At 35.4% G+C, this 27716-nt stretch overlaps 1 protein-coding gene and 1 pseudogene across 2 annotated transcripts; one reads left to right on the top strand and one right to left on the bottom strand.

The window, feature by feature from the left end:
- The first annotated feature begins 15006 nt into the window (after window positions 1-15006).
- On the top strand, window positions 15007-23252 carry LOC143538909 (sulfate transporter 4.1, chloroplastic-like; annotated as a pseudogene). Its single transcript, XR_013136334.1, has 18 exons — window positions 15007-15086; window positions 15405-15815; window positions 17471-17519; window positions 17599-17797; window positions 17876-18044; window positions 18136-18201; window positions 18285-18392; window positions 18475-18582; window positions 18958-19023; window positions 19099-19159; window positions 21324-21451; window positions 21718-21759; window positions 21918-22034; window positions 22130-22181; window positions 22258-22396; window positions 22477-22568; window positions 22640-22716; window positions 22786-23252. The product of XR_013136334.1 is annotated as a sulfate transporter 4.1, chloroplastic-like (transcript).
- Window positions 23253-24380: 1128 nt separating this feature from the next.
- Window positions 24381-26742, bottom strand: LOC143538897 (glutathione S-transferase DHAR2-like). The gene is made up of 6 exons (XM_077032340.1): window positions 26541-26742; window positions 26337-26427; window positions 25616-25759; window positions 25394-25511; window positions 24734-24874; window positions 24381-24497 (listed from the first exon to the last, which is right to left on the bottom strand). Exons 1-6 carry the CDS (start codon window positions 26596-26598, stop codon window positions 24405-24407), a joined length of 645 nt encoding a protein of 214 aa, XP_076888455.1. The 5' UTR covers window positions 26599-26742; the 3' UTR covers window positions 24381-24404.
- Between the last annotated feature and the right edge of the window lie 974 nt (window positions 26743-27716).

The raw sequence follows: 27716 nt of genomic DNA, 5'->3' as shown, positions 1-27716 counted from the left end.
AGAAGTTATGTAGTGCGCCAATTCTGTCTCTGCCCGAGGGGACGGATGACATTGTTGTTTACTGCGACGCTTCACATCAGGGACTCGGATGTGTCCTTATGCAGCGAGACAAAGTCATAGCATATGCCTCGCGCCAACTCAAGACCAATGAGAAGAACTACACAACGCATGATCTGGAACTTGGAGCGGTTGTCTTCGCGCTAAAGATTTGGCGCCATTACCTCTATGGTACAAAGTGTATAATCTTTACGGATCACAAGAGCCTTCAGCATATATTTGATCAAAAGGATTTAAACATGAGGCAACGAAGATGGGTGGAGTTGTTGAATGATTATGATTGTGAAATTAAGTACCACCCTGGAAAGGCGAATGTGGTAGCAGACGCGCTAAGTAGGAAGGAGCGAATAAAAATGCTACGAGTCAAGGCTCTAAGGTTGACCATACACGCAGATCTCTCTACCCGCATCCGAGACGCTCAGCAAGAAGCCTTGAAACCAGAGTTTGTTAATAACGAATGCCTTGGGGGTATGATTAAAAGTTTGGAACTTAAAGAGAACGACACTCGGTATTTTGCTAACCGCATATGGGTCCCTTTCAAGGGAGGATTGCGCGAGCAAGTATTAAACGAAGCTCACAAGACACGATATTCCGTACATCCTGGCGCAGACAAGATGTACCAAGATGTTAAAACGCTGTATTGGTGGCCCAATCTTAAAGGCGCCATTGCAACGTATGTCAGTAAATGCCTGACGTGTTCGAAGGTGAAGGCTGAATACCAGAAACCATCAGGGTTGCTTCAACAGCCAGAAATTCCCATGTGGAAGTGGGAACAAATCTCTATGGACTTCATCACCAAATTGCCAAGGACACCTGGGGGTTACGACACGATCTGGGTTATTGTGGATCGGCTAACTAAGTCAGCGCACTTCCTGCCGATCAAGGAAACCGATAAGATGGAAAAGTTAGCCCGATTGTATATTCGAGAAGTAGTTTCAAAACATGGAGTCCCAGTGTCCATCATTTCTGATAGAGATAGTCGGTTCACATCAAGGTTTTGGAGATCGTTACAAGGAGCTCTAGGTACTCGCCTTGATATGAGTACAGCTTATCATCCTCAAACGGATGGGCAAAGCGAGCGAACAATCCAGACGTTGGAAGATATGCTGCGCGCGTGCGCAATCGATTTCGGAGGTAGCTGGGATACTCATCTCCCATTGGTTGAATTTTCTTACAACAACAGCTATCACACAAGCCTCAAGGCTGCGCCGTTTGAAGCTTTGTATGGGCGCAAGTGTAGATCCCCACTGTGCTGGGCTGAAGTGGGTGACAAGCAAATGACTGGTCCAGAATTGATCCAAGAAACAACAGATAAGATTTTTCAGATACGGGATAGCCTTAAGACAGCGCGCGACAGACAGAAGAGCTACGCAGATGTGCGAAGGAAACCATTGGAATTTCAAGTAGGGGATAAAGTGCTTTTGAAAGTCTCTCCATGGAAAGGAGTCCCCCGTTTCGGCAAGCGAGGAAAGTTGAATCCGCGCTACATTGGACCATTTGAAATCCTGGAAAGGATCGGTCCGGTTGCTTATAAACTCCGTTTACCCGCCGAACTCAGTGGAGTTCATGATACGTTTCATGTGTCCAACCTCAAAAAGTGTTTATCTGATGAAACGATGATTTTACCGTTGGAAGAGGTTCACATCGACAAACAGCTGCACTTCGTAGAAGAACCTATAGCAGTAACCGATTGGAAAGAACAAAAGTTACGCAGAAGCAGAATCAAGTTAGTAAAGGTCCAATGGAACTCGAGGCGTGGGCTTGAATTCACTTGGGAAAGAGAAGACCAGATGCGTATGAAATACCCACACCTCTTTCAGAGCATGGCTTCTGCCAGCAACGTCTCCTAAATTTCGGGACGAAATTCGTTTAACGAGGGGAGAATGTGACACCCGGTAAATTCCCAATCCCTTAAACCAAGTAATCAACCTAAATATTAGGTAATTATGTTTTGCGCGCCATGTTAGTCAGCGCGTGCATTTGTTATGTGCGCCCTGCGCGAGCGCGCCATGTTAGTCAGCGCGTGCATTTGTTATGTGCGCCCTGCGCGAGCGCGCCATGTTAGTCAGCGCGTGCATTTGTTATGTGCGCCCTGCGCGAGCGCGCCATGTTAGTCAGCGCGTGCATTTGTTATGTGCGCCCTGCGCGAGCGTGCCATGTTAGTCAGCGCGTGCATTTGTTATGTGCGCCCTGCGCGAGCGCGCCATGTTAGTCAGCGCGTGCATTTGTTATGTGCAACCTGCGCAAGCGCACCATGTTAAGAACCAGCGTGGGCATATGTTATATGCGCCATGCGCGAATGTTTTGGCTTTATTTTTTCATGTACCTCAACGTTATGTTGTCTAATGGGTTGACCATCCCGCATGATGCTAAGGCGGGTGCATCCTAAATCGTTTATGCGCGTGCGGAAGGGAACTAACCTCCCCGCATGGCGGGAACATTGAGAGCTAGTTTGTCTGAAGCTCCAAGATGGAATTGACTTCAACATGACTGATCACTATGTTGAAATACCAAGACCACCTGGAGAATCTACAAATGAAACTCAATGTCCCTAACTGCGAGAAGGTTACGCACCTACCCGCAGCAAAGAAGTGTCCTTCACGCAGAAAGCTATGCGCACAAAGTGATACGCACAGAACACTTAGTCTATTCTCCAGACGTAAGGAGATTACTCCCGCCCAAAAGGAAACAGTAGCGTGTTTCAGAGATTTTCCACTTTTTACTGTACACTGACAAAAGTACCTGAAAAAGCACACTGTAACATGAAAAGTCAACTGTCAACCACCCTATTCTCACCAACCCCAGACCTGCATGTCCTGACCAAATCAAATCAAAAATCTTTTATCCACTACGCCACTTTTAAATAAATAATAATAATTTCCATACTTTGTCATCATTACACCTAGATATGAAAAGATTACAATCCCCTAAAGCAAGGGATTGTGTTCCCTTGAGTTTGGCTATAAATATGTAACCTAAGTTATCACCCGAACACACTTCAAACTTCTCTCTTAAGAACTGCAAACTTGCACTAATCATCTCCCAAGCATCCGATCCTGTTACTAGGTAAGCCGAGAATATAACCTTGAGATTTACCTTCCAACCCTTATATTCTCCTATTTCTTGATCTTAATATATATACTTCTTGTTATTTAATCGTATTCTAGACCTTCGATTCCGAGGCCAACACCAAGAAAACCCGAATCTCGATTAATCCCTTAACAAGAACCACAGGTGAGTCTCACAGCCCCTATTTTCACTGTTTTCACTATTTTTAAACTGTTTTCGGGGCGAGGGACACGTACTTAAATAATGTTTTATCATGGTATACTTACAAGCTATGCAAGCGATTATGTGTTTAAAGTTATGTTTCATGATGAGCAATGCGAACGGTTACCTATGATTTTTCGATGTTAGTGCACCAGATTCGAGTAAGTGATCACTTTACCATTGGAACTCTAAGGGTAGGGACTGCTGGTTTGATCCGCCCACTCGTAGGGGTCGCACCTCTTACACAGACGAGTGCCTAGTATGGTCATGGGGCAGTACTATGGGTTTGAGCCCGCTCGTAGAGGTCGCTCCTCTTACGCAGACGAGCGCCTTGTTTTCCGGCACAACGTCCGCGCGTAACCCGCGGGACGGTATTACAGTATTATTCGCTCGTAGTGGCAGCGCCACTTACACAGACGAGCACGGCTTTTCAGAAATGTCCACGCGCAACCCGCGGGACGGTATTACTTATTTCGCTCGTAGTGGCAGCGCCACTTACACAGACGAGCACAGCTCCCAGAAATGTTCGCGCGTAACCCGCGGAACGATTTTATCAGAATATGTTGATAGAACTATGTTTTACCAAGCATGTGTTATAATGATGCTATCAGAATTATGTTTCAGAATGATTTTTATCACGATTATGATGCAATACGAATTATCAAGTTACTAAAACTTGTGAACTCACTCAGTTTATACTGATTCAAATGTTTTACGTGTCTTTCAGGAGATAACTAGGTAGCGCATGGAGTCACACTTAGAGCACCTCACGCTGAACATCTAAAACTAGCTTTTTGGAAGATTTTAGTTCTATCCCTTTGATGCGCATGGTTGTTCCCGCCGCGCAAGGGGATATGACAACAGTTTTATACTTGGATGATTTCTGTAATTTTTTTTAAACAATGTAATGTATTTGTATTAAACATTTCATGCGCAATGAAAATCTTTGAATGTTTGCAATGGCCCGTGCTTAATTATCAATCCCCACTCGCGCGCGCCCGGCTGTTTCCGCCGCTCAGGGCCGGGTGTGACATCAACAGGTCCAAATTAACTGCTTTAACGTTTGTGACCTGAAATCCAATAGACACGTATGAAGTATCGAAGTTCCCATAATAAACAGTTAAAACTAGCAAATAAACGAACTAAAGTATATACGAATTAACCAACCATCGCCACCACCGTCGCCATTGTGGTTTTCTTTTTTTGGTAATTTTTTTTTGAGATATGGGTTTTTTCGTATTTATGTCTTTCCTACAATGTATTTGGATACCAAATAACATCAAGCAATAATTCATTTCATTCCTATAGATCAACTAAACAAGACAAATGAATGGTAATGATTCATTTTATTCCATTGTCCATCCATTCCTTCAACCACTCTATTCCTCATTCATTCCATTACCTCCAACCAAACATACCCTAGATCTTTTACATAAATCCAAACAAGAGTTTTAATTTAGTGACGTATTACTCGTCTAAGTGAATCGATCACCGCTAAACTTGCAAAACAAGTTTCCGTTTAAAGTATAATTACATATATGTGTGTGTATGTGAGTTATTATTTAAATTAGCATTTATCGGTTGAAAATCGAAAAGTGTCGTAATAATTAAATGGTTTAGTTATTTAGTCCACTTTTATAAAATTAATATTAAAGATAATTAAACGTCTTATTGATCCCAAATCTGTTATAAACCCGTTATCTCATGCCTTGTTGGTTTATATCGGTTAGATATTTATTTGTTTAACACTTTAAAATTAGGACATATCGTCAAGACTTCTCATGGAACTAACTAGTTCGCCTTAATCGTCTTATCATTACCTTTTTTATTTTATTTTAAGGCGAGTAATCACATTCCATTTTCATATAATTATTTTGGGGGCGCTATGCGTACTAAGCTATTTACTATTATATAATTATGCTTAAACACAATTTCATTGCGTGGTTGTGATATTGTTCGATCAACTGTTAACTACTATATGATTTTGTTTATACTGCTTTTTGGTTGGCATCTCATCCTCATCCTTACAGTATGATCATATGACGTCCGAGTAGACTTGATCGAATCTAGAGCCATGATCGAAAAGACACTTTTGTTTATTGGTTGTGAACTTATCCGAGTAAACATGCCCGAATCTAGTGGTACGTTGAAAAGACTCATCTACTTGAATATCATCTTTGTATTAGCTTATGTTTATGGTTATTGGAATTATTATATCCGCAGAAAGTTAATAAACGTATTTTAACGTCCTATAACTCATAAACTATGAATAAAAGTTAATTAAACTTTTAAAAGAGTCAGACTAAACGTACCTTCTTCCCTTGCTAAACATACACTCTTCATGAACTTTCATTTACGGCCAGTAACATTTATAATTGACATGTTAATCCCTTTTATTTTATTTCATAATTATCTCAAATATCAAATAAAAAATATTAAGTTTTTATTTTTGTTTCACAGTTTTTTTTTATATTTTTGTTATTGATTTTATTATTTTATTTCTTTAAGATCTTATTAAAAGGTTGCTTATATTTTTATTGATTTGATTTTTTTTGTTATGTTTGATACATGAAATTAATGTTATCTAGGAAAAGAGAAAATTTTATTTAACAAGTGGTATGGTATCTAACCTTTTATCTATAGAAAATAATATGATTTTTTATAAAAGAATGCAAACTATCTCTTATTTAAAAAAAATGCTCTCCAAAAATATTAATACAAGTATAGAAAAAAAAACAATTTTTATAAAACAAGAAAAACAACGTTTTTAAGATAAGAAAAAAAACGTTTTTCTAAGTAAGAAAATTCATACTTTTATTGAAGGCTTTTAAATATACATAAAAAGATAAATAGAAAAAATTTGTTAAATAAAAATTGAAAAAAAATGTTTTTATAAAAATAATAATGATAATAAAAGATAACAAAATGACAAAAGAAACAACAAAAAAGTCTAGTTCGTATTAGTGGAAAACTTGAGAGAGGGTTTATGTTCAGGCCGGCTCGTGGGCCAGTTAAGTAAGGCATTGGCTTTGGGCATTCAGCCTTAGAAGGCCTCCAGGGTTATATAGTATGGGCTTTCATATTCAGAAGTGGGTTTTTTTAAATTGGTAACTGATTATTTGTTGATGGGTCGGAAGCAACAGGGAAGAGGCCTTAACCAGAAGCAACGATGGCTAACACAGGGAATTGAAGCAGCAATACATATGGAAGTTATGTATTTTTTTTTTATTTTTTTATTTTGAAAGGCACAAGTTCTGAATTTATGAATATGAAATTCAAAATTGAGATCTCTTCAATCAACTTTCAAAATGATTAACGGAAGGTGGGAAGCTGGAACATCAATTCTTCAAAGGCGGCTTGATTATGGTTTTGTTGAACCTATTTTGAAGCTTTAAGGTACACTAATAAGCCCTAATTCTTCGTGTTTTGATTTCGTTTTTTGTGAATTTTGATTATTGTTTCCAATTTTTATACTTAAATTATGTGAATGTTAGCTACTGAGATTAGATTCTTTGTGAATTTGTTTGCGACTTTTGAATTATAATGTAAAATAGAACTTGACAGTATGAATAGTGTCATTCTAAAAGATTAAACAAACAAAAATAAGAAGCCTAAAGATTCTTTGTTGTTGGTCCAAAGCTCGGGTCAAGGAGGAGAGTTTATATAAAATAGTTTTTGAAATAGGCCCCAACATTTTAGTTAGCTTTAGGCCTCATAAACCGTTAAATCAGCCATGTGTATGTTTAGAAAAATGGATGCCATGTGTATTTTTATAAGTAATCAATACGAAACGGGTGAGTTTCCTTAATCGATTAAAGTATCAAACATTGTTCATGTCAAAACAGTTTAAGATTAGAATGAGTTTTGGTCAACGGGTTGGTTTAAAAAGTAGCAATCTACAACTAAGTTTTGATATAGAAAATAACAAAAAAATAATTTATGATTTATGAATTTTCTAACTTTTTATTTCCAAATTACGTAATGTGTAATTTTTTACCGTATAATATATCTTTATATATGTGATACATTTTTTTTATTTCACATTATGTTGTTATTTAAAAAATTACTTATTCTAGCTTGTGTACTACACGGGTAACTAACCTAGTAGAATCTAAAACTAAGCTAGTCAACACTTTTTTTATCATAAAGGATAATATTACGGGGTATTAATTTCTAGTGATTCTTATAAAAAAATAATATCAATAAGCTTTGACGTGATAGTATTGGTGTCGTCTCTAACCTAAAGAAATGAAGATTTGATCCCAATGAGGTAAAAAAAATAACCAAATTGAAGATTTCAGAAATAATTAAATTCAAAGTGATCTAAATTGATTGACAAGTAAAGCTCGTTTGATATAGAAAACTTCATTCTTTTTTTTTTTTGAATGAGCAACAAAGTTTGACCACAAAGTATACGCATTGTTAAAAGGCGCCCGTGATCTCAAACATTGTTGATGACCCGGCCCGTCATCAGTTTCAGAGACAACCTATCACCTAAAACACATTATGGTAAAAGCTCTAACTCACACAAAATATTTTATCACAAATAGGACTTGAACTCGAACTCTCATTAAAGAAAATCATTTGCACATAATAATAATAACACAATTAAAAAGAAATTAAAAACTGATGAAAAATTTATGAAAATAACTATTTCGGTGACCTCACCCACACACATTTTTCTTTGCTTACGCCACCACAGTCTACCATTTTCAAAATCACAGCCACTCTATCATCCGGCAGCGCGTCTACACCACGCGCATTTTTATACATTCACCACTACTGTTAAACCGAAGACAATGGTGGGACCGACAAGTGAATGACATCAGCATCGATGACCCGTGGACGTTGAACATTATCCTCGACGACCTATGACTGTTTTGGAGTTTCAGGTGGATAAACACAAACCGGTTCCATGTTTTGTTTTTTTATTTATTTTCATTTAAATATAACAAACAAATCATTGGTTTTCCGTGTGTTGTCTTTGAATTTTTTTAAGAGAACATAACAAATCAATTTTTTTATTTTCGCATGTTGTCTTCTAAAATAATTTTTTAAGATATAACATAAGATCATTTCCGGCCTATCCCACATTTCTATGTTTTAGTGGCGGATCTAAATAAAATCCCGGGAGTAACGTTTCAAAAAAATAAAATACCGTATTTCATACAATATAAAAGAATATATTTTTACCGTATCTTATACAATAACCGAATTCTTTTTTACCGTACTTCATATAATAACTTTATTTTGAACTTTGTGTTTGATTGATATTATCATTTTCTTGGAACGTTCGTTTAAAAAGATTGCTAATAAAAATTTGTTGTTTTATCTTTCAAGCTCCCTAATTTTCGAAAAAACAAAATTTAAACCATAAATTATAATCAATTTCAATTTAGAGAAATCCTAAATCCCTAATCTATTCCAATTTACATTATTCAAATATATCCAATTTCCAGTTACTCGGCTGCAGCATGGAGGTCTGGTGACCGGAGGAGGGCAGCAGGGAGTCAAGGTTGCGCGGGGGGTGGACGGTGGCTAAATGGAATATTTTTGTTGTATATTGATGTCCGACCTAAACCAAACGTTCAAACATAAATGAACAACGAACAATGTTTTATTTTGTTTGGGCTCTAGTTTGATTTGGCTTTAACTTTGGTTGGACTTTTAGCTTATAATTTGGTTGAGGACTAGCGAAATACGAAAACCACAAAACATTAAAAAATTTACACTACTAACGAAAAGTTGAGAGGTAGCAAATGTTATCCCTGGTTACTAACTGCATCTGCCCCTGCCATCTATTTAATTACACTAAAAATCAATACAATTTTCTCTCATATTCAATTAAATAAAAAAAATTTAATATCTTTACCATTACCTTTTTTCTCTTATTCATCACAACCATTTTTGATAAATATTGAAAAATAAATAGGAGCAAACAACATTTTCTCAAATTTTAAAAAATATCGTTACATTTTCTCTATCTTCTACTTACAAGCACTCACAAATCAGCCCCACCTTATTTTGGTATGTATGTTGTCTTTTGAAATTATTTTTTTTAAGATGTAACATAATCAAACATTTTTTACTTTCTATTTTGTCTTTGATTTTTTAGATATAAAGAATAAATATTTTTTTTTGTTTTATACTTATATCTTTGAATAACTTTTCTCATAGATATAACAAACAAATCTTTTTATTTACATATTTTATCTTTGATTTTTCTTCTCGCTAGCTATAACATACCAAATCATTTTTTCTTCTGGTATTTTGTCTTTGATGTTTGATTCTTTTAGTAGTTATTATGGGTAGCCTTTCATGTTTGGACTGGCTTGTTTTTGTGGGATTTTCGGGTTGAACTGGTGGCTACGACATTGGAGAAACTAAATTTGACCAGCTGGGTTGGCCGAACCTGCCAAAACGGTTAGGGTTTGTCATTTGTGGGTTTGGGCTCAATCAGATTTCAAAATTTCAATAAAATGATTGGTTTAAAGAAGACCGAATGTTTTATTTCTGAAGTTTCAAAGATTCAGGGAGTGTTATAATCCTTAGATGCATATATGTGAATAAAGATTTGTGTTATCATTGTTGTTCTATTAAAATTATAAAGATTATAAAAAACCTATTCTTGCATTAATATCCAATTAAGTTCGGTTTCCCGAAAAATTGCATACTGTAAAACCCTTTTAGTCTAATCGAACGGTAATACTTGTAACCCACCAGAACCGACCAATTTGTCTTGAATTGGACGGTTCGCCAGTTCGGTTAGTTTCAACTCTCTATTTTTATAATGAGATCCCTAATGGGTCAAACTTATTGTGCTTCAAAATCAACCATATAACTTTTGATATAGGTTGTGTTGATTTAAGAATTATAGAACTATGCAACTTTTGTTACAGGGCCGCAGGCTTGTTTTGATACAAGATTTCTAGAACTATGTGCAATAACCAAAGTTATATGTTTTATTTTTTATTGTGTTATATCTTGTGACTTGTGTCCATTCATGCAAACATAAATGGGCTAGTTGCATTCAATTGATATTGTTAAATTTTCTCAGGCCCAAAATATAATGTGGCGGAGTATTACCAGCAACAGGTATGTGACAAATTTAGCAAACATGCTTCTTTTTGTTGCAAAAGTTTATGCTTCTTTGTTGGTGATCATTGCATTGACTTTAGATTCACTTCTTGATCTTGTATGTTGTATCGGGATTTATCCTTTGCTTTACCACTTTCTCCATGCAAATTCCAAACCCCGTATCAATATCCGATTGGAAAGAAACAAATGCAGCCTTTGGTTAGTTATTTTTAACAAGTTAGGAAAAACTTATGGCCTTACCAATACCTTGCTAACTAATGGGACCATGTAAAACGCGCTAAGTGTCACTGACCTTCAAGGGGTGAAGTCAGTGCACCTACTTTTGAATAGACTATTATTAAGATTTAAGATCTTCTAACCTTTTTTTATGCTAACGACTCAGTTATGGCAACTCTTGGATTGCAAATAATATTGGAGTCATTGTGGACACTAGCATGACCATCCATAATGCATTGTCACGTTTGTTTTTAAATGTCACTATTTTATATGAGCAAATCACAATAATATACATTTTTTTTTCGTTTGGTCCTACATTTTACATTAATAATTTTGAGTTTATTATTATTATTATTATTATTATTATTATTATTATTATTATTATTATTATGTGGCATCAATGTATATATGCTCGGCCTTTGGGCCTCCATTTGGACCATCTAACAACTTTCTTTCATGTTGAAACTTCATCATGAGTTCCAATCTTTTGGAGATGCTACCGATACTCTTTATTTTTGGTTCAAGTTACAAAATTCTCAAAACACAATTAGAGTTCTGAAGGTGAAAATGTAATACATGTGTTGCTACATAGATCCATCAAGGTGGAGGTTAAGATCATAACATCAGCTAAGAAGATAAATCCACCACCCTTTGTCCACCAGATCTATAAAACCATGAATAACTCATTAGAAAGGGTCCAAGGAAGAAGCCTCGGGATCACAATATTTTAATCACCATTCATAATAAAGAATATGAGAGTGTGTATAAGAGAAGATAGCTTATGATAAAAAGTGAACTTTCTTTCATTATAGATGATTAATAATTCAAGGTTTTGATGGGCTCTATGTATTAGGCTAAAAACTCATTGGGCTGGGCCCAATTATCTAATCTAATTAGAGTAAAAGTGAATGTTGGCGCCGCAGTTTGGAGTTCACGCTAGACATATACATTTTATTTAATTAATAAGTGTGGAAAGAAAACAAAGTTTTCTCTTATGGCCTGCTGGTCAATTTGTTTTATATATGGGTTGTTTACCCAAGTTCGACCCTGGCTGACGTCAACTGTTCTTTTTTTAAAATCTTGGTAATGAGGTTTTCCGAATGTCTGCTTTTGTCTAATTTCAACCTTAATTGTTCCGGTACTTAGTTGTTGATTAAGTTTAAAAAGCTAGGGTTAACGAAATTCTTTTTCTGTACTTCAAGGATTTGTGTTTTATGTTTCGTTTATCAAGGAATTTTTTTATTAATCATTTAGGTTAGCTGTTGTTTATATTAGTTGTTCATCAACAATAGTACTACTTTGCATTTTTGTAATACAAATCCCTCGATACGTAGCTGCAATATTCTGAACATAACAGTCTTCCCACCAACGGTATTCAACAACCGTTAGCATCCACCATCTAGACAGCCAAGACAACCTACTACTTTGCATTTTTGTAATATGAATGTCGGGATGATACTAAGAAACGTTGCTCCTAGGCTACTTTCAGTATTCTATATAACTACCTACGTATTTTCTAATGTTTGACGACCAGCAAGCCTTTTATACTTGGTACTAACCGCCGGCAACATCCACACTTTGTCTAATATTTATCGCCCGGCGCGGCGCCGGGTAGTTATCTAGTTAAAAGTAAACTTCACAAAATCTTTTGTCGCTACACAATTGAAATATTATTTTAAAAGCAAATATTTGAATACACATTGATCAGGATTTTAATTTTATAACATTTAACTTTTGTCAATCGAACCGTCCCACGCAACTGGAAAATTAGGTCACTTAAAATGTTTATATGATTAATTATTGCACGTGTGCCAAACTATAAATATTTTTTAAGAGTAAATTACTAAATTTAACTCTGCTCCTTGGTTTACACGTCGTTTATGTTTTTTCTTTCGTTCTTTTATTTTCTTAACGGTAAATTTCTCTCTTTTTTTTCTGACTTGAATTCATATTTTTAGAGATTTATACTTAATAGTTAGCATGTAAAATTAGTTTATCCTATTTCGGTTGTTTTAATTTAATTTACTGTTATATTTCTGTTCTGTTTTATCGTCATTTAACTATCAACTTTTGATTTACATTATTAAATTCATATATTTATATGTCTTTTACATGTGAGCTAAGGTCATATGCCTTTTTTATTTACATTCCATATTTCCATGTCGCCGCATCTTTTCAAAATGTTATGCTTTTCATCAACTCCATAATACATATTACACATATTATGTTTTATTCACAATATTATATTTAAAAGAAATAATTAATTATACTAAAATATATTAAAGTTGGTATATGTTTTATAGTTAGAGACTAGATCAAATACAAATTAAATTAACGTGCTAACTATAAGAATCAAGCAGTGCAGTTATATATACAATATAGTGTAATTACTTACATAATTGAATTCAACTTGAATATATAATTACACTAATTGATTCGCACATTTTGCATGTTTTTTTAGTTTGTGCGTTAACTTTCCCCTTATAGTTATACCTAATATACATTAAAATCACCATTTTCAAATGTATCAAACTTAAAAAGTTGTCAGGCAAGGGTGGAACCGAAAGCACGTACAAAATAACAAAAATAATATAAAAAATTGCCTAATGAAATATATGATCTCTCTTTAAATGAGATTGTATCATGGAAGAATGAAGAAATGATTTCTACTTCAATCATAAATGAAACTTCCATTCGATAGAAAATTCATTAATAAATTAAATGAACTTAACTGGCACATATTATTGAAGCCAAAGCTTAAAAAATATAACAAGTGACGAGTCAGTGGGTTATCGTTTGTTTGAGTCACCCGCCCTTGTAAAATTAACAGGTTAAATACATTTAAAATAATTATTTTAACATGTTACAAGTAATAAACGACAAATTTAAAATATTTGATACAGTTAATCCTACAAATGCGTAACATAATGGAATTCTCTACGCACTTCTTCTTTTGGAACAACTAACACATGTACTTACTTATCTTACTTGAAATTATCAATACACTTCATATACTTTGATACCAATCTTTTGATAATTCTTTTTAATTGTAAATGTAAATTACACATATTAGACATCAATTCAAATTAATTGATGGCTAGAACTTATAAAATATACTTGACGTCAGTACAGAACTAGATGATTCTAATCCACAAACATAAATCAATAAACAATGAAAACAATAAATATTGGTATGCTAATAAAAACCCATAATTAAAATAAAATAGTGCATATTTATATAAATTGAAAGGTGTGGGCTCCATCAATGTTGTCGTGTGATCATTTTCTCCATTGAGGAAAAGAGAAGTAGATACGATGAGAACTGAGAAGATAGGACAAAGATATATATAAAAGAAAGAATTGAGGATGACTAATTGGACAACTTTAATTTATTAATGAAGTACATATCAAAAGGATTAAGAATCAAGTCCTCAAAAATATGATAAGGTTGATCAATGGGTGCCCAAAACTTGTGGTTAATACATCTAGTCAACATATTTGAGATCCAAAGTTTTTAGTTTGAAACCTTAAAATCGTCTGATCGTCTATCTAAAGTTCATAATTTATATATATTTTACATTTTTTTAGATATTAGTTACGTATCTTTTAGAATAATGAGTTATTTTTATTACATAAACAATTTTAATACAAACCAATGAGTTGTGAATGGTTCACACGTCGAAACTAAACAGTTAAAACCAACAAACTGGGTTTTTCGGTTTGATGTTTCCTCAAATAATAGTTAGGATTTGTATAAGAATTTTGTCAAAATGGACCATGAGCACCGCTAGGTTATGTGAGTATATTTATATTTAAATGTAAATTATATATAAATTACACATGATAAAATAAATAAGTAACTTCCTTATATGTAATAAACAAAAAAGCATAACTAGATTGTAATAATCTAATCTCTGACTCACTAACAATAGTAATTATCCATTCTAATAATTTCATCAATAACACTTCTAATTTTTTATATTATTTACTAAGGGCAATCTCACCAATCACAATTTTAATATATTTCATTTCAAAACAATCAAAACTAGTTTTATACTAGCCATGTCCCGATGTTAGATAGTCTAACGTCATAAACATGTTTGTTTGCGATGAAGGTGCAATGTATTGAACTTGTAAGACCGTATATAGTGGATGCAGTCCATATGTGGGCGTTTTGCGTCATATAAAGTCACATCACCATAGAGACTTTTTTGTTAAAATGGATTAAATTGATGGAGCCCCTTTAACTTATTATAATTTAAATAAATTAAATATAAATAAGATGAACTTGTGATTGGTTGGAGTTTATGAGGTATAAATTTAATTGGTGGAACCATGTAAGGAATTAAGAGCGCTTTCTACAAAATGCCCCAACCCAAAACGCCCCTCAAAAAGCTTCCTGGGGCGGTGTTTGAGGCTTTTTCATTCCCAAAACACCCCGCTAGGTATGGGCTAAGCACAAAACTGATCAACTACACTAAAATTAAAGCAAATTATCTCCCTTGCATAAAAATAAGGAAAAAAAAATATTTATATAAAAAAAACAAAAATAGGCAATTGAGTAAAATTTGAAAGCGAATATTTTTCAAGGAGCAGAATGGGAAAATGTTAAAAATAAAAAACGTGCATTGTCACTTTCCATACGACTTGAACAACAACACTCAGAAGGGAAGAATTTGTCTTTAAATGGGGACCCAAAGACGTAACGAACCTGACAAAACCACCAATTGGATATAATAGATAATATATCATCAAAATACCAGCTTAAATAATAAACTCGTGGTTATAAACCACCATCATCATCATACCACCGTTACTTCATTCAAACGCCACCTACTTCCAGTAATTAGTATATTACTGCTACTGTACGCCACTGTCAGCTCTATACTAACCTACGCACCATCAACTGTTCTTATCCTACGCACTACTTCATCCGTCATGAGGACGAATCGGACGGTGAAAATCATTCCGTTTCAGCACTCGTACGGTGACGTGGACGCCACGACGGCGGTGACGTCATCGTCGTTGTTGTGGAGATGGCGGGAGAAGTTTGACCGGATGAAGGCCGTTGTCTGGATTGAGATGCTCGGTGGATTCGGACATACAATTGGCGCGAGTATTTGCAGCCGGATGTAGTCTCCGGCGTCACCGTCGGAATTATGCTCGTTCCGCAGGTATTGTTAGTTTAACGGTTTTCGGTTCGTTTTATTTGGTTAGTTTCTCGGTTTTTCGGTATAATTACATAAAATGAAGGTGTGAGATATATGAAAATATTAATGGTTCGGTTATATGAAAATATTAATGATTCTGTTCGGTTCGGTTCAGTTAAATGGTTTTCGGTCAATTCCGGATGTTGTCTCCGGCGTTACCCTTGGAATTATCTTTTAGTTCGGCAGGTATAATTGAGAGATTAAATTATTATTATTGATATTTGTTAGATAGAGTACAAAGAGTTTCAGAAGCTGCCTAAATTTGTAGCGTCTTTGACTTGAAAACTATGCACATATTATTTGTTTGGCTAGATAGATGTTATTAGTTACCTAACTGTACTTGATTGTTTGCTTTGGACTATGGTATTATTACCACTCTTGTCATCTACAATTTTCAATTTCACTATGCACGGTTCGGTTATTAGCCTCACTTAATCTAGTTTAATAACCAATCGGTTTTCGGTTAGGTCGTTGCCTTGTCGGTTTCCTGTATTAATACATGAAAATAAAGCTATAAAACATGAAATGATTGTATATTAGCTAGAAATATATGAAGGTATGAATTGTTTGGTTCGGTTAACCGAGGGTACACAGAAAAACAAATGACCAATTTTTGGTCAATTCGGTTTTTGGTTAATTTCAGTTCGGTTTTGTTGGTTTTCGGTTAAGGGTTCGACTATTGTTCGCCCCTGAAATTTAGTATAGATTAGAATATTAGATGAATCTGGACTTGAAACTAGTCTTGTTACATTTCAAAATCAAAGTATATTTCAGTTTTGTTGGTTTTCGTTATAATACATGAAATGAAATGGAGGTATAAAAGCTAGAAATATATGAAAATATGAATGATTCGGTTCGGTTAGTTTAGGTTAACCAAGGGTACACAGGAAAACAATAACCGAAAAGGTTAATTTCGTTTTGGTTTTGTTGGTTTCAATTTGGTTTTGGTTAAGGGTTCGACTATTGTTCACCCCTAAAATTTAGTATAGATTATAATATTAGATGAATCTGGACTTGAAGCTAGTCATGTTACATTCCAGAAATCAAAGTATAACTCGGTTAATCTGTCGGTGTTCGGTATAATTAAAAAGGGGTTGCAGCGCAACTTGTTGGCCGTTTACCTATCTCTCTACTGTAATTGGATTCTTTTGATAACTTACTTATAATGAAAAATAAAAAATAAAAATATAATAATACATGAAATGAAGGTATACATACATGAAATGAAGTATAAAAGCTAGAAATATATAATATAAATATGAATGATTCGGTTCGGTTAATTTTGGTTAACCGAGGTACAAAGGAAAACCGATAACCGAAAAGGTTATTTTTATTTCAGTTTTGTTGGGTTTTCGGTTAACGGTTTGACTATTGTTCACCGCTAGCGTTTAGTATAGGTTAGAGTATTAGATGAATCTGGACTTGAAACTAGTCCAGTTACATTTCAGAAATCAAAGTATATATCCTTAAACTTATATAGTAATGAATTAATTTTGGGGATTTCATGAATCATGACTATGGATCCTTTGCAATGATTAGTGATGGATTTTTCTTTTTCTATAGATTTTTTGATCTCACACTGAACATATTATATTTCTATTTTTGTTTCTATGTGGCAGTCTATGTCATATGCAAAGCTAGCTGGACTTCAACCAATATATGGACTTTGTAAGTTGAATTTTGACTCTAACATTAAATCTATTTAGTAAACTAACTGTAGTATTTTGTTTGCTCTTTTTTACTGCAGATACTGGATTAGTGCCTATATTTGTGTATGCTGTATTCGGTTCATCACGCCAGCTTGCTGTTGGTCCAGTAGCATTGGTTTCTCTACTGGTATCTAATGTTCTAGGCAATTTCGATTCATCCGGTGAATTGTATACAGAACTTGCTATATTATTGTCACTCATGGTTGGAATTCTAGAATGTACAATGGGTCTCTTAAGGTACTCATAACTTCTATTTAATTAATGTATTTTATCTGCAACGGTTATTAATAAGAGGATCCATCTTATCCATTGTAGGTTAGGATGGATCATAAGATTTATCAGCCACTCTGTGATTTCTGGTTTTACAACTGCTTCAGCCATTGTTATTGCATTGTCTCAAGCAAAGTATTTCTTGGGATATAGTGTAGAAAGAAGCAGTGAAATAATTCCACTTGTTAAGAGTATAATATCAGGTGCAGATAAGGTAAAACTTTATTAATCAGATATATATTTTATTAATCTTTTAATACTTCATTGGCATAAATATGACATTGGCAATGGTTTTTTGTTTGTAGTTCTCATGGCCACCTTTTGTTATGGGGTCTACTATTCTTGCAATTATGTTGATCATGAAACATTTGGTACGGTATTTGGGTTTCTTCCAAATAAATTAAACTCATGTCCTTTTTGAGCTCATTAAATATTTTAACGGTTCAATTTACAGGGTAAAACAAGAAAGAGTTTGCGGTTTTTGAGAGCGGGTGGGCCCCTCACTGCAGTTGTTCTGGGCACAGCTTTTGTGAAAATATTTCATCCATCTTCCATTTCTTTGGTGAGAATACTGAAATAAAACTTATTCTGCAGTAATAGCACCAAATTCCAAATAATATAATTTTTTAAACATTATAATTCAGGTGGGAAATATACCTCAAGGACTTCCCTCGTTTTCCATCCCTAAAGAATTTAGGCATGTGAAGTCTTTAATCCCTACCACATTTCTAAACACTGGAGTGGCTATACTGGTAAGAACATAATTCTATCATAAGCTAGAAAGTTGATGGTTTTCATAACGCTTAAAGCCATGAAAAGGTCACTAACTTTACAAACATAAACAAATAACCAAACTTACAAAAAACTTGATTTTAGTTAACGGGTCAAAATGATGAGGCAGCTGGCGTGCTAGTAACTTTTGACCATGTTGACCTTTTCTTTCGCATAACGAGAACTTGTTTATATTAGGCATTTGCCTTGAACCAAAATTTTACTTAATGTTTTTTTTGGCATAAAATAAGTTGGATTACCAAAACTGAAACCAGATCACAGTTTACATTTAACGCAACTAGCGCTTTACATACTATTAATTATTAGCTGTCCATTCACTTCACTTATGCAATCAGGAATCTGTTGGAATAGCCAAAGCCCTGGCTGCAAAGAACGGTTATGAATTGGATTCAAATCAAGAGGTATATTGTATTATGTTTTATTTTTAGGTGTTACATTGTCATATAGAGGCTAACACATTGATTGCCTTTCCCCAGTTGTTTGGCCTTGGAGTAGCCAATATATTTGGGTCGTTTTTCTCAGCGTATCCTGCAACCGGTGAGGTTTCTTTGTTTCTTTCAATGCATGCATATATTGTTAGGAACAAAGCGGCGCGCGGAAGCGAAACAGCACACACATGCACAACGATAAACACGCATAAACGAAAATATAAACGACACAAGAATTTAACGTGGTTCGGTCCCCGCGAGGGGACCTACGTCCACGGGCTGCAACTAGGTTTTCTTATTAGCTCAGAACCAAGATTACAATTACATGATGGGATATATATAATAAACAAGATTAGGGTTAAACATAATTAGGAGCCAAAACCGGGCCTCCTAATAAAACCGGCCCAAAGGCCTTCATAACCCAACAATCTCCCACTTGAAGGCCTTGCGATAAATTCCAGCCTGCCATCCAAGTAAATATAACAATCTCATTCATCCAGTAACTCTAGTAATCTTCAGTAATAGAAATCTACCAAGCCTCCAGTTCGAAGAACAAGCTAAAACTTCAACAAAAGAAGTTCTCCAAGCCTCCAGTTCTCTAGGAACAAACTAAGATTTCTACCAATCCACACCCTGGTTGCATCCGCCCTTCTCATCAGTTACCTGAAAGGCCTATTGAAGCTCCCGAGAACTCCAATCCGGTCATCCCAGACCCAGCCATGACAAAACTCGCCAATGACTCATCCTCAATCTTAACCGACCCTCACTTACTCACACAACCGGCTTCAAAGACTTCCAGAGGATAAACACTCTCCAAATCAGCAGACTATACCAGGAGAGATTTTCACATTCGGATTCCTGGTCCTCCGAACCCAACGTCCCTTTGGAAACAAACCTAGAACACACCTGCGTGCTCCCACTGTTACCAAAACCCCGAACATGTTCAGACCTCCTCCGAATACGCTCAAACTAACATCACTGTGGCTCCAGGCTTCATGTCTGCAAACTGAAACCCCTTAGCTCTACCCGATTCAGCGAGCCAAGACCTTATAACTCGGAAGTTGGTTCACTTCTTCCGACGATACAAAAAAAAACTCGTATCTTCCAAAAGTCTTTAATTAAAAGATTACAATGCTTCATTGAAGTGAGTAACAAATAAAGCATACCATAATCTTGAACCCAAGAGTCGTCACCGCCTTCACTGAGTCCCAATGCATCAACCCCAGATACATTCTCAAAAGCAGAATTCCAAACCTTTCGACATCGACCCTTAAAATGTCTCACCTCTACGCAACCTACCAAGTCGACTATGCCCAGCTCCCACTGTTTCTGTTATCCCAACCCATGCCACACCAACACTCCATGAGATGAACCCCACTCGTACTATCCCGGCAAATAACTTTACCCAACACGAGATTATGAACCTCTCAAATGGTGTACCACTGATCACCACCAAACAAGATATAACTTCACAATTCCAAACGTTACAGAAGACACCGAATCTGTTTTTTGGTGATTAGGGTTGGGTAGGTCCGTCACCGTGAATAACTCTTGGAGATCGCAGGGTTAATTTCTGGTTCGTGTTCATCAGTGATCGACAGTCAAGATTGGTGGCTGTCAGGCTGAGTTAGGGTTTGACTATTTATTATCAACCGTAAATTAGGGAACCGGGATTTGTGAAGACCATTTAGGTTCGGGTTCAGATTTGTTTGCAAGAGATTAGTCTGAGGTAACTTTATATAGTTTATTTACAGTTAGTTGATTTATCGGTTATTGCAAGAGCAAATCGGTTTATTTGGCAGTGTTCTGTTGAACAATCGTCAAGTTTAGGCCCGTGCCCTTGTTGTGTCTGTTCACTGTTTTCGATTTGTTCTCGTTTGTTATTGTTATAACTGAAGACGAGGTGGTTATGATCGGAATGTTGACGGTTATGGATTTTGGTTGACTTGTTAGGAACAAAGCGGCGCGCGGAAGCGAAACAGCACACACATGCACAACGATAAACACGCATAAACGAAAATATAAACGACACAAGAATTTAACGTGGTTCGGTCCCCGCGAGGGGACCTACGTCCACGGGCTGCAACTAGGTTTTCTTATTAGCTCAGAACCAAGATTACAATTACATGATGGGATATATATAATAAACAAGATTAGGGTTAAACATAATTAGGAGCCAAAACCGGGCCTCCTAATAAAACCGGCCCAAAGGCCTTCATAACCCAACATATATATACTTATGCATATATATAATTATGAAATATGTTGGTTAGGTTCCTTTTCAAGGTCAGCTGTTAATCATGAAAGTGGAGCAAAAACTGGTTTATCAGGAATCATCATGGGCATTATTATATGTTCTGCTCTGTTATTCATGACACCGTTGTTTGAATACATACCACAGGTATATCTATATTTTGTACTCAATTCTCTTGAAAACAGTATTAGCTTTTTAAACTGTTTTCTACAACCTGTTTAATAAATGGGTCGTGTTCGGGTTGACCTGTTCAACCCATTTTAGCCACCCATTGTTTACAACCCATCAACCTGATTAACATGTATACAACTTGATCACTACACGTCAACCTGTTTGACAAATTTAGATAATCAGGCTAAACAAGTTGTGTTCAGGTTAACACGAAACTAATTTGGATTTTATCATCTTTGCAGTGTGCTCTGGCTGCTATTGTAATCTCTGCTGTAATTGGGCTGGTGAGTTTATTACTCTCTCTCACCAGAAATTCAGAATATTTATGTCATTGCCATACAGCTCAATCTCTAAAAATATATTTTATATCCCATGATTTAAATACTTTTAAAAAAGCTTGAATAATTACTATTCAACTGTGTAACCTTGTAATTCGTTACAGGTTGACTATGAAGAAGCAATTTTTTTATGGCGCGTAGATAAAAAAGATTTCTTTCTTTGGGCCGTCACTGCTGCAACAACATTGTTCTTTGGTATAGAGATCGGTGTCCTCGTTGGGGTATGCATTTATTTATTTTTCTCTTATATATGCTTTATGTCCATATATTACATTTTGTAAATTACTGGTTTGAGTTTCGGATCGTTATATTACAGGTCGGGTTTTCGCTAGCTTTTGTCATCCACGAGTCGGCAAATCCACACATTGGTGAGCAATTTTGTTTGTACAAAATATAAATCACTATTTATTTATATATTATGTTTACAAATCGTTTGTATTTTAGCCGTATTGGGGCGTCTACCTGGCACTACCGTGTACAGAAACACCCAACAGTATCCAGAAGCATATACATACAATGGCATTGTTGTTGTTCGTATAGATGCGCCTATCTATTTTGCAAATACAAGTTTTATAAAAGACAGGTAAATAAATACTAGTGATCGTGTTTTGTCGTGTTTCGTTAAAATCATGTTTTTAAATTGTCTTATTGTATGTGTTTCAGGCTGCGAGAGTATGAAATTGCGGTTGACCAATGCTCTAGTAGACGTGGACCAGAAGTTGAACAGATATCCTTTGTAATCCTAGAGATGGCACGTATGTACTCGTCGTCTCAACCTTTATATCAATCCTTAATAAATAATAATCTAGTTAAATGTCGTTTTCTGCTGTTACTTATGTGGACTCCAGTGCGGTTCAAGCTTTAAAAGAGTTGTACCAAGAGTACAAATCAAGAAACATCCAGGTACATTAACATTATAACATAACCGTGTTCACCAAAAAGTTACTCGTTTTGACACAATATGTAACGCAGATAGCGATTGCTAATCCAAACCGAGACGTTTTTGCAACTCTATCGAAATCTGGATTCATCGATCTGGTTGGTAAAGAATGGTGTTTTGTAAGAGTGCATGATGCTGTTCAAGTTTGTCTACAATACGTTCAGACCTCGATTCCTTCCCCTAAAACTCCACGAATACCTCATCATAACAGTACGAGCTTTTCAGAAAGACTGAACGAAAGACTGAACCGTAAAGAGGAGTTATCGGCGTCTGAAATGGAAGCTGGTGAACGAGAACGGTTAATAATATCCACCGATGCAGACCCGATCACACAGCCGTTGTTGGGGAGAAAATATCATAAATGATGTAGTTTTGTAGATAATTTTGTATGTTGTTACTGTTTCATAAACCCCCATAGCCCTAACAATTTTTTCAGGGTTTAATGTAAAATACTGTTTAGGCTGGATACTTTGTATGTATGTAATGAAATCTTGTTGTACTTGTATCCATGTTTAATGGGAACATGTTGGGAACCGAACCATGTTTTGAACCGATCCAACATGATTTGGAAACCGGTTTGGTTGGACCCGAACCTAACCATACTGCTGAAATTGGATTGTAAGCTTATGCTTTGAAACCGGTCAAACCACAACCTTTCCCACTCAAGAAACAGCTTCAATCTTGACCGGTTTGGATAAAAACTGATTTGACCATCATTGACCTAACCCAAACCGGTTAGAGGCACGGACCCGATTTGTACATCTCTACTTAAAGCTAACATCATAACCCCTTAAAGCTTCATACACTTTGATTATGATCTTTTGACTGGAACCCTCCACGACAAAATCATCGTTTGACTCTTCAAAAGTAACAACAAAGGAGTCACCAAAGACATGGAACCTATCTTTGCGGCTAATTAAAAGAGCTAAGCTAGCCGCGCTTGACTCAGTTCGCTGTAGCTTTCTAGTTAGGCTCGTTTCAAGCTTTATCGAAAATTCTAAGTTCACCTAGTTTCTGTTTACTAATTATTTAGTTCTTTTTATCTTAATTATATTGTTATTTTGTTATGTAATATATATTTAAATAAATAATAGGATCGCTTAGACAAGCAATACGAAGTTAGGGCTTGAGTTCATTTATTACAAATAGAAAATTTTGTAAAATAGCCTAATATCTAATTTCATATTAAACAAAACTTCTGTGTAACAAATTTCAAGACTAAAATAGTGTGCATATTAGAAAGCAAGCACATTTCAATTGCACTTTGGAATTGTTGGTGTCTTTTCAATCACCATTGCTCTCTCCAAACCATCCATCATTTTAAGAGCACCCACAACAACATTGTTATTCGCTTTTCGTGGCTAACCATTCACAATCCGTGTTTAATAATATGTTAATTTTTTGCTATATCAAGTTAGTCTCATCCGAAAACTAGAACCGGAGGGTAAACCCTTCATTTATCTTAAACGAATCCCTTTGTGTTCAAATCTAATATATATTTCCTTGATCCTATTTCTATTCTTTGCATATAAAGCTTTGAACTCGATATAGTCATCTCCACACTAACAAGACTCAACCCTTCAAATGCAAGTAATTAAGTACCATCACAATGCACGTTTATGCACCACTAAAACTATAGTTTGGAACAACTTCATGCGTTATTAACCTTTGGCGCCCATCCAGCAATCATGTATTCTTCTTTAGCCGGTTTCGTTTTCTCAAACGACTCCCTAGAGAAGAGCGACTGCATCAACATAATCACCATCATCATAAGTTGGAAACAAATAAAGTAATGTCTATACATATATAATCATAGTCACTATTAGCCACAACAAAGGGGTTGCAAGAGATGGTGTTTGGATTATGACAATCAAAGCATGTTTGACAAATTATAATTATATCATCAGAATCAATTTTGTCACATTTGCCACTAAACTGGTTATCTAGCCCATGAATAATAAGATCCTTAATTAGACATACCTTGATATAGTTATGCACATGTGTTAGACTCCCGGGAATGGTCCACTTCTTAAAATGACCAAGAGCAACCTCAAGATGATTAAGTTTTGGTGCCAAACTCAAATCAACGGCGCTGATCTTTTCTCCGTTAACATAAGGCCCCTGATACATTGACAGATTAACTTATTAACAAATTATCATCTTTCCACCATATATACAAAAACACACACTTCGTACTTACTAACAATACTCATCTTGTTCATTAAGCGCACCTTCGGTTTGTATCCTTTTGAAGAAATTGGAGTTCATCAAATCAAAAGAATTAAAATTTGAAATAAAAAAACTCGTTTGACTCGTTTACTAGAAAAACTATGAATGAATTCATTTCGATTCGAGTTCAATTCCCTTTTCTCCAGCCAAACATGTTCAAATACCAATTTTAATTCCAATACTTTTGAATTCCAAATTTCCAATGATCTAGTGTTTAGCTCGCTAGGGGTTATCGTCCCCACCGACTAGCGATTAATATGGATTAATCGAATTGGAATTTTTATGTGTAATCATTCAAAATAATTATAATTTTTTAAATACTTCAAAGATTTTACCGAGTAACGACTAGTTGCCAATCTGATTTTTACAACACAGAATTATCCAAACACCACCTAAGAGTATAAAACATACATTGTTCTTGAGGTGTTCTTCTAATGCATTCAATTCATCAAGCAAAGCTTGTTCGGTCCCATCATTCTCATCCTTGCTCTTCAAGAATCCCACAAACTTTGGGAAAATCTTTGACCCTCTACAATTTCCCAATTCCAAGAGTCAAATTTTAATAATATAAAATATTATTAAATTATACAAAAATTTATGCAACAACATGCAGAATATTAAGAGATGACATACACAGAAGCTAGTTCAGGTGGAGTAACAAGAGAAGGTTCTGGAAACTTCTCTTCAATCAAACCCACAATAACATCAGAATCAGGAACCCATTTATCATCAAACTTAATCAAAGGTACTTTCCCATCTGGGTTCACTTCAAGAAACCTAAACAAACAAAAAAACAAAGAAACACAAAAGTTGTCATAAAAAACTGGTTGCAAAAGTTGCTAAGTGCTGCAAGGTTGGTCGACTGGGAATTGCGAGTACTCGGTCTAGGCAATTAATAGTCGAGTACTCGGCGGCTCGGGCGCCTAGACCGATTTTTACAATACTTTAAAAAACACAAAAAGTGAGTAAATTTAAGATCATCAAACAATGATAGGGCCATCTCCGAGGATCGTGAAAATATTTTGGGGCGGAAGACGGAAAAAAATTTGGACCTTAAGTTAAATGGTTAATTGGGTTTAAACATTAAGAATACATATTTTTTTTTCATGAAAAATATATATAATTTAAAAAATATAAAAATTCAGGCCTAGCTTGTTGTCGTTAAGCGCTACAAAGTTGGTCGACGGTGGAGTTGCTGAGTACAGCCTAGTCAAAAAGTATTCAGTAATTACTCGTTGAGTATTCGGCCTTGACAGGAAGTAGCTGGGATTACTCGGCGCCTAGACCGACTTTCACAACACTTTAAAATACATAAAAGTAAGTAAATTTAAGATCATCAAACAAAGATGATCACCATTTTGGTTTGCTATCCAGATTAATAAGATGGGTTTTGTAAGGAACTTTCTTTTCTTCCAGAGTCAAAGTAACTCTTTGGCAAAATGGACCTGAAATAATAATAATAATAATAATATTAATAGATAAAACATAAAAAATTGAAGGTGATGGAATGTTGATTAAAATGAGATATTTGAGAGATTAATAATAATAATGATATTACAGTCTCCAAGTTCATCAGGGGCACCAGTAGCAGCCTTGACACAGATCTCAATTGCCATTAAACTCCCTGAAACTTTTAGTTTGTTGAGAGAATGAGAGAGATGATGTTTTGTTCTTAATTAATTGGAGTGAGGAGATAACAAGTGTATGTAGACGGATTATGGAGTGTATACGTTTCAATGTTTTTAGACACACATCAAATCTACCCGCATAAAGAATCAATGATTAGGATATAAAGTATAAATTATTAAAGTGTCTTTGTGAAAAAGAAGTGGTTTGTTACGGTTTATTCGAGACAACCGTCAATCTCCCAAGGACATAAGAGAAGAAGAGAAAATAGACCCAAATAATAATTTTTTTTATTCTTTTTTCTTAAACAAAGATTACTATATATAGGAAAATCAAAGACTTAATAATAAGAAAAGATAAACAATATAAGGAAACACAATTAGAGTATAATAAGGAAACTAAATGATATATAAAACTTAAATAATCATATTAAATATAATTAATATTAATGATCGTATCAATTCCCGACCCCTTGAAAGCGTCCTTGTCCTCAAGGACGGAATGCCGTTGCCAAGGCGGTCGCCACTCGAGTAGTACGACGACAAGTGGAGCGGTCTCAACGTAGCACCATGGTGGCCGCCACTCGAGTCTTCCGGTGTTATTCGGGCCAATGTCAACGGACCACAACAAGGGGCGCAACACGGGTCGCCTTATTGCACCTTTTAACGGTGTCGGCGCCAACAAGCTAATTGTATTGTTGTAAATTTGATTGGCATCTTTATTAACCATCAAATTACTACTTTGTTGCTTCTATTTACCGGTTACATGCCCACCTGATGTCATATCCCCCAATCATTGAGTAACTTCCTCATTAGCAATGGTTTCATGATCAGACTTGGCAACTGCATTGACGGAACTAGCGTGGAATTGAGTAAGCAATGCTGTAGTGAAATCATCCCATGTGAGAAAGTCTGAACTCCGAAGCCAACCATTCAACCACCAGAATGGTTCATCATCAAAGGATTCGATGACATAGGGAAAATGCTAGTCGCCATAGATCGCGTAAAAGAGAAAATACCGTTCAGCTTCAGAGATCCATAGAGTGATATTAGATCCAGTAAAACAAGGTAATAGTGGATGCTCCCACAAGAGTTCTTCCAAAGCCATC

Source organism: Bidens hawaiensis, unplaced genomic scaffold (genome assembly GCF_021521415.1).
Source record: "Bidens hawaiensis isolate Kalapana, Puna unplaced genomic scaffold, B.hawaiensis_p1.1 tig00011760_1, whole genome shotgun sequence".
In the NCBI taxonomy this organism is placed as follows: Eukaryota; Viridiplantae; Streptophyta; class Magnoliopsida; order Asterales; family Asteraceae; genus Bidens; species Bidens hawaiensis.
Note: the sequence above shows the minus strand (reverse complement) of the source record. Positions and strands in the feature narration are given on the sequence as shown.

Excerpts from the sequence above, each read along its gene's own strand:
- LOC143538897 (XM_077032340.1), bottom strand. The coding sequence starts at position 26,598 with ATGGCAATTGAGATCTGTGTCAAGGCTGCTACTGGTGCCCCTGATGAA. Across the intron at positions 26,428-26,540 it reads CCCTGATGAACTTGGAGACT|GTCCATTTTGCCAAAGAGTT; the intron begins GTAATATCATTA and ends TTATTATTTCAG. Across the intron at positions 25,760-26,336 it reads CTGGATAGCAAACCAAAATG|GTTTCTTGAAGTGAACCCAG; the intron begins GTGATCATCTTT and ends TTGTTTGTTTAG.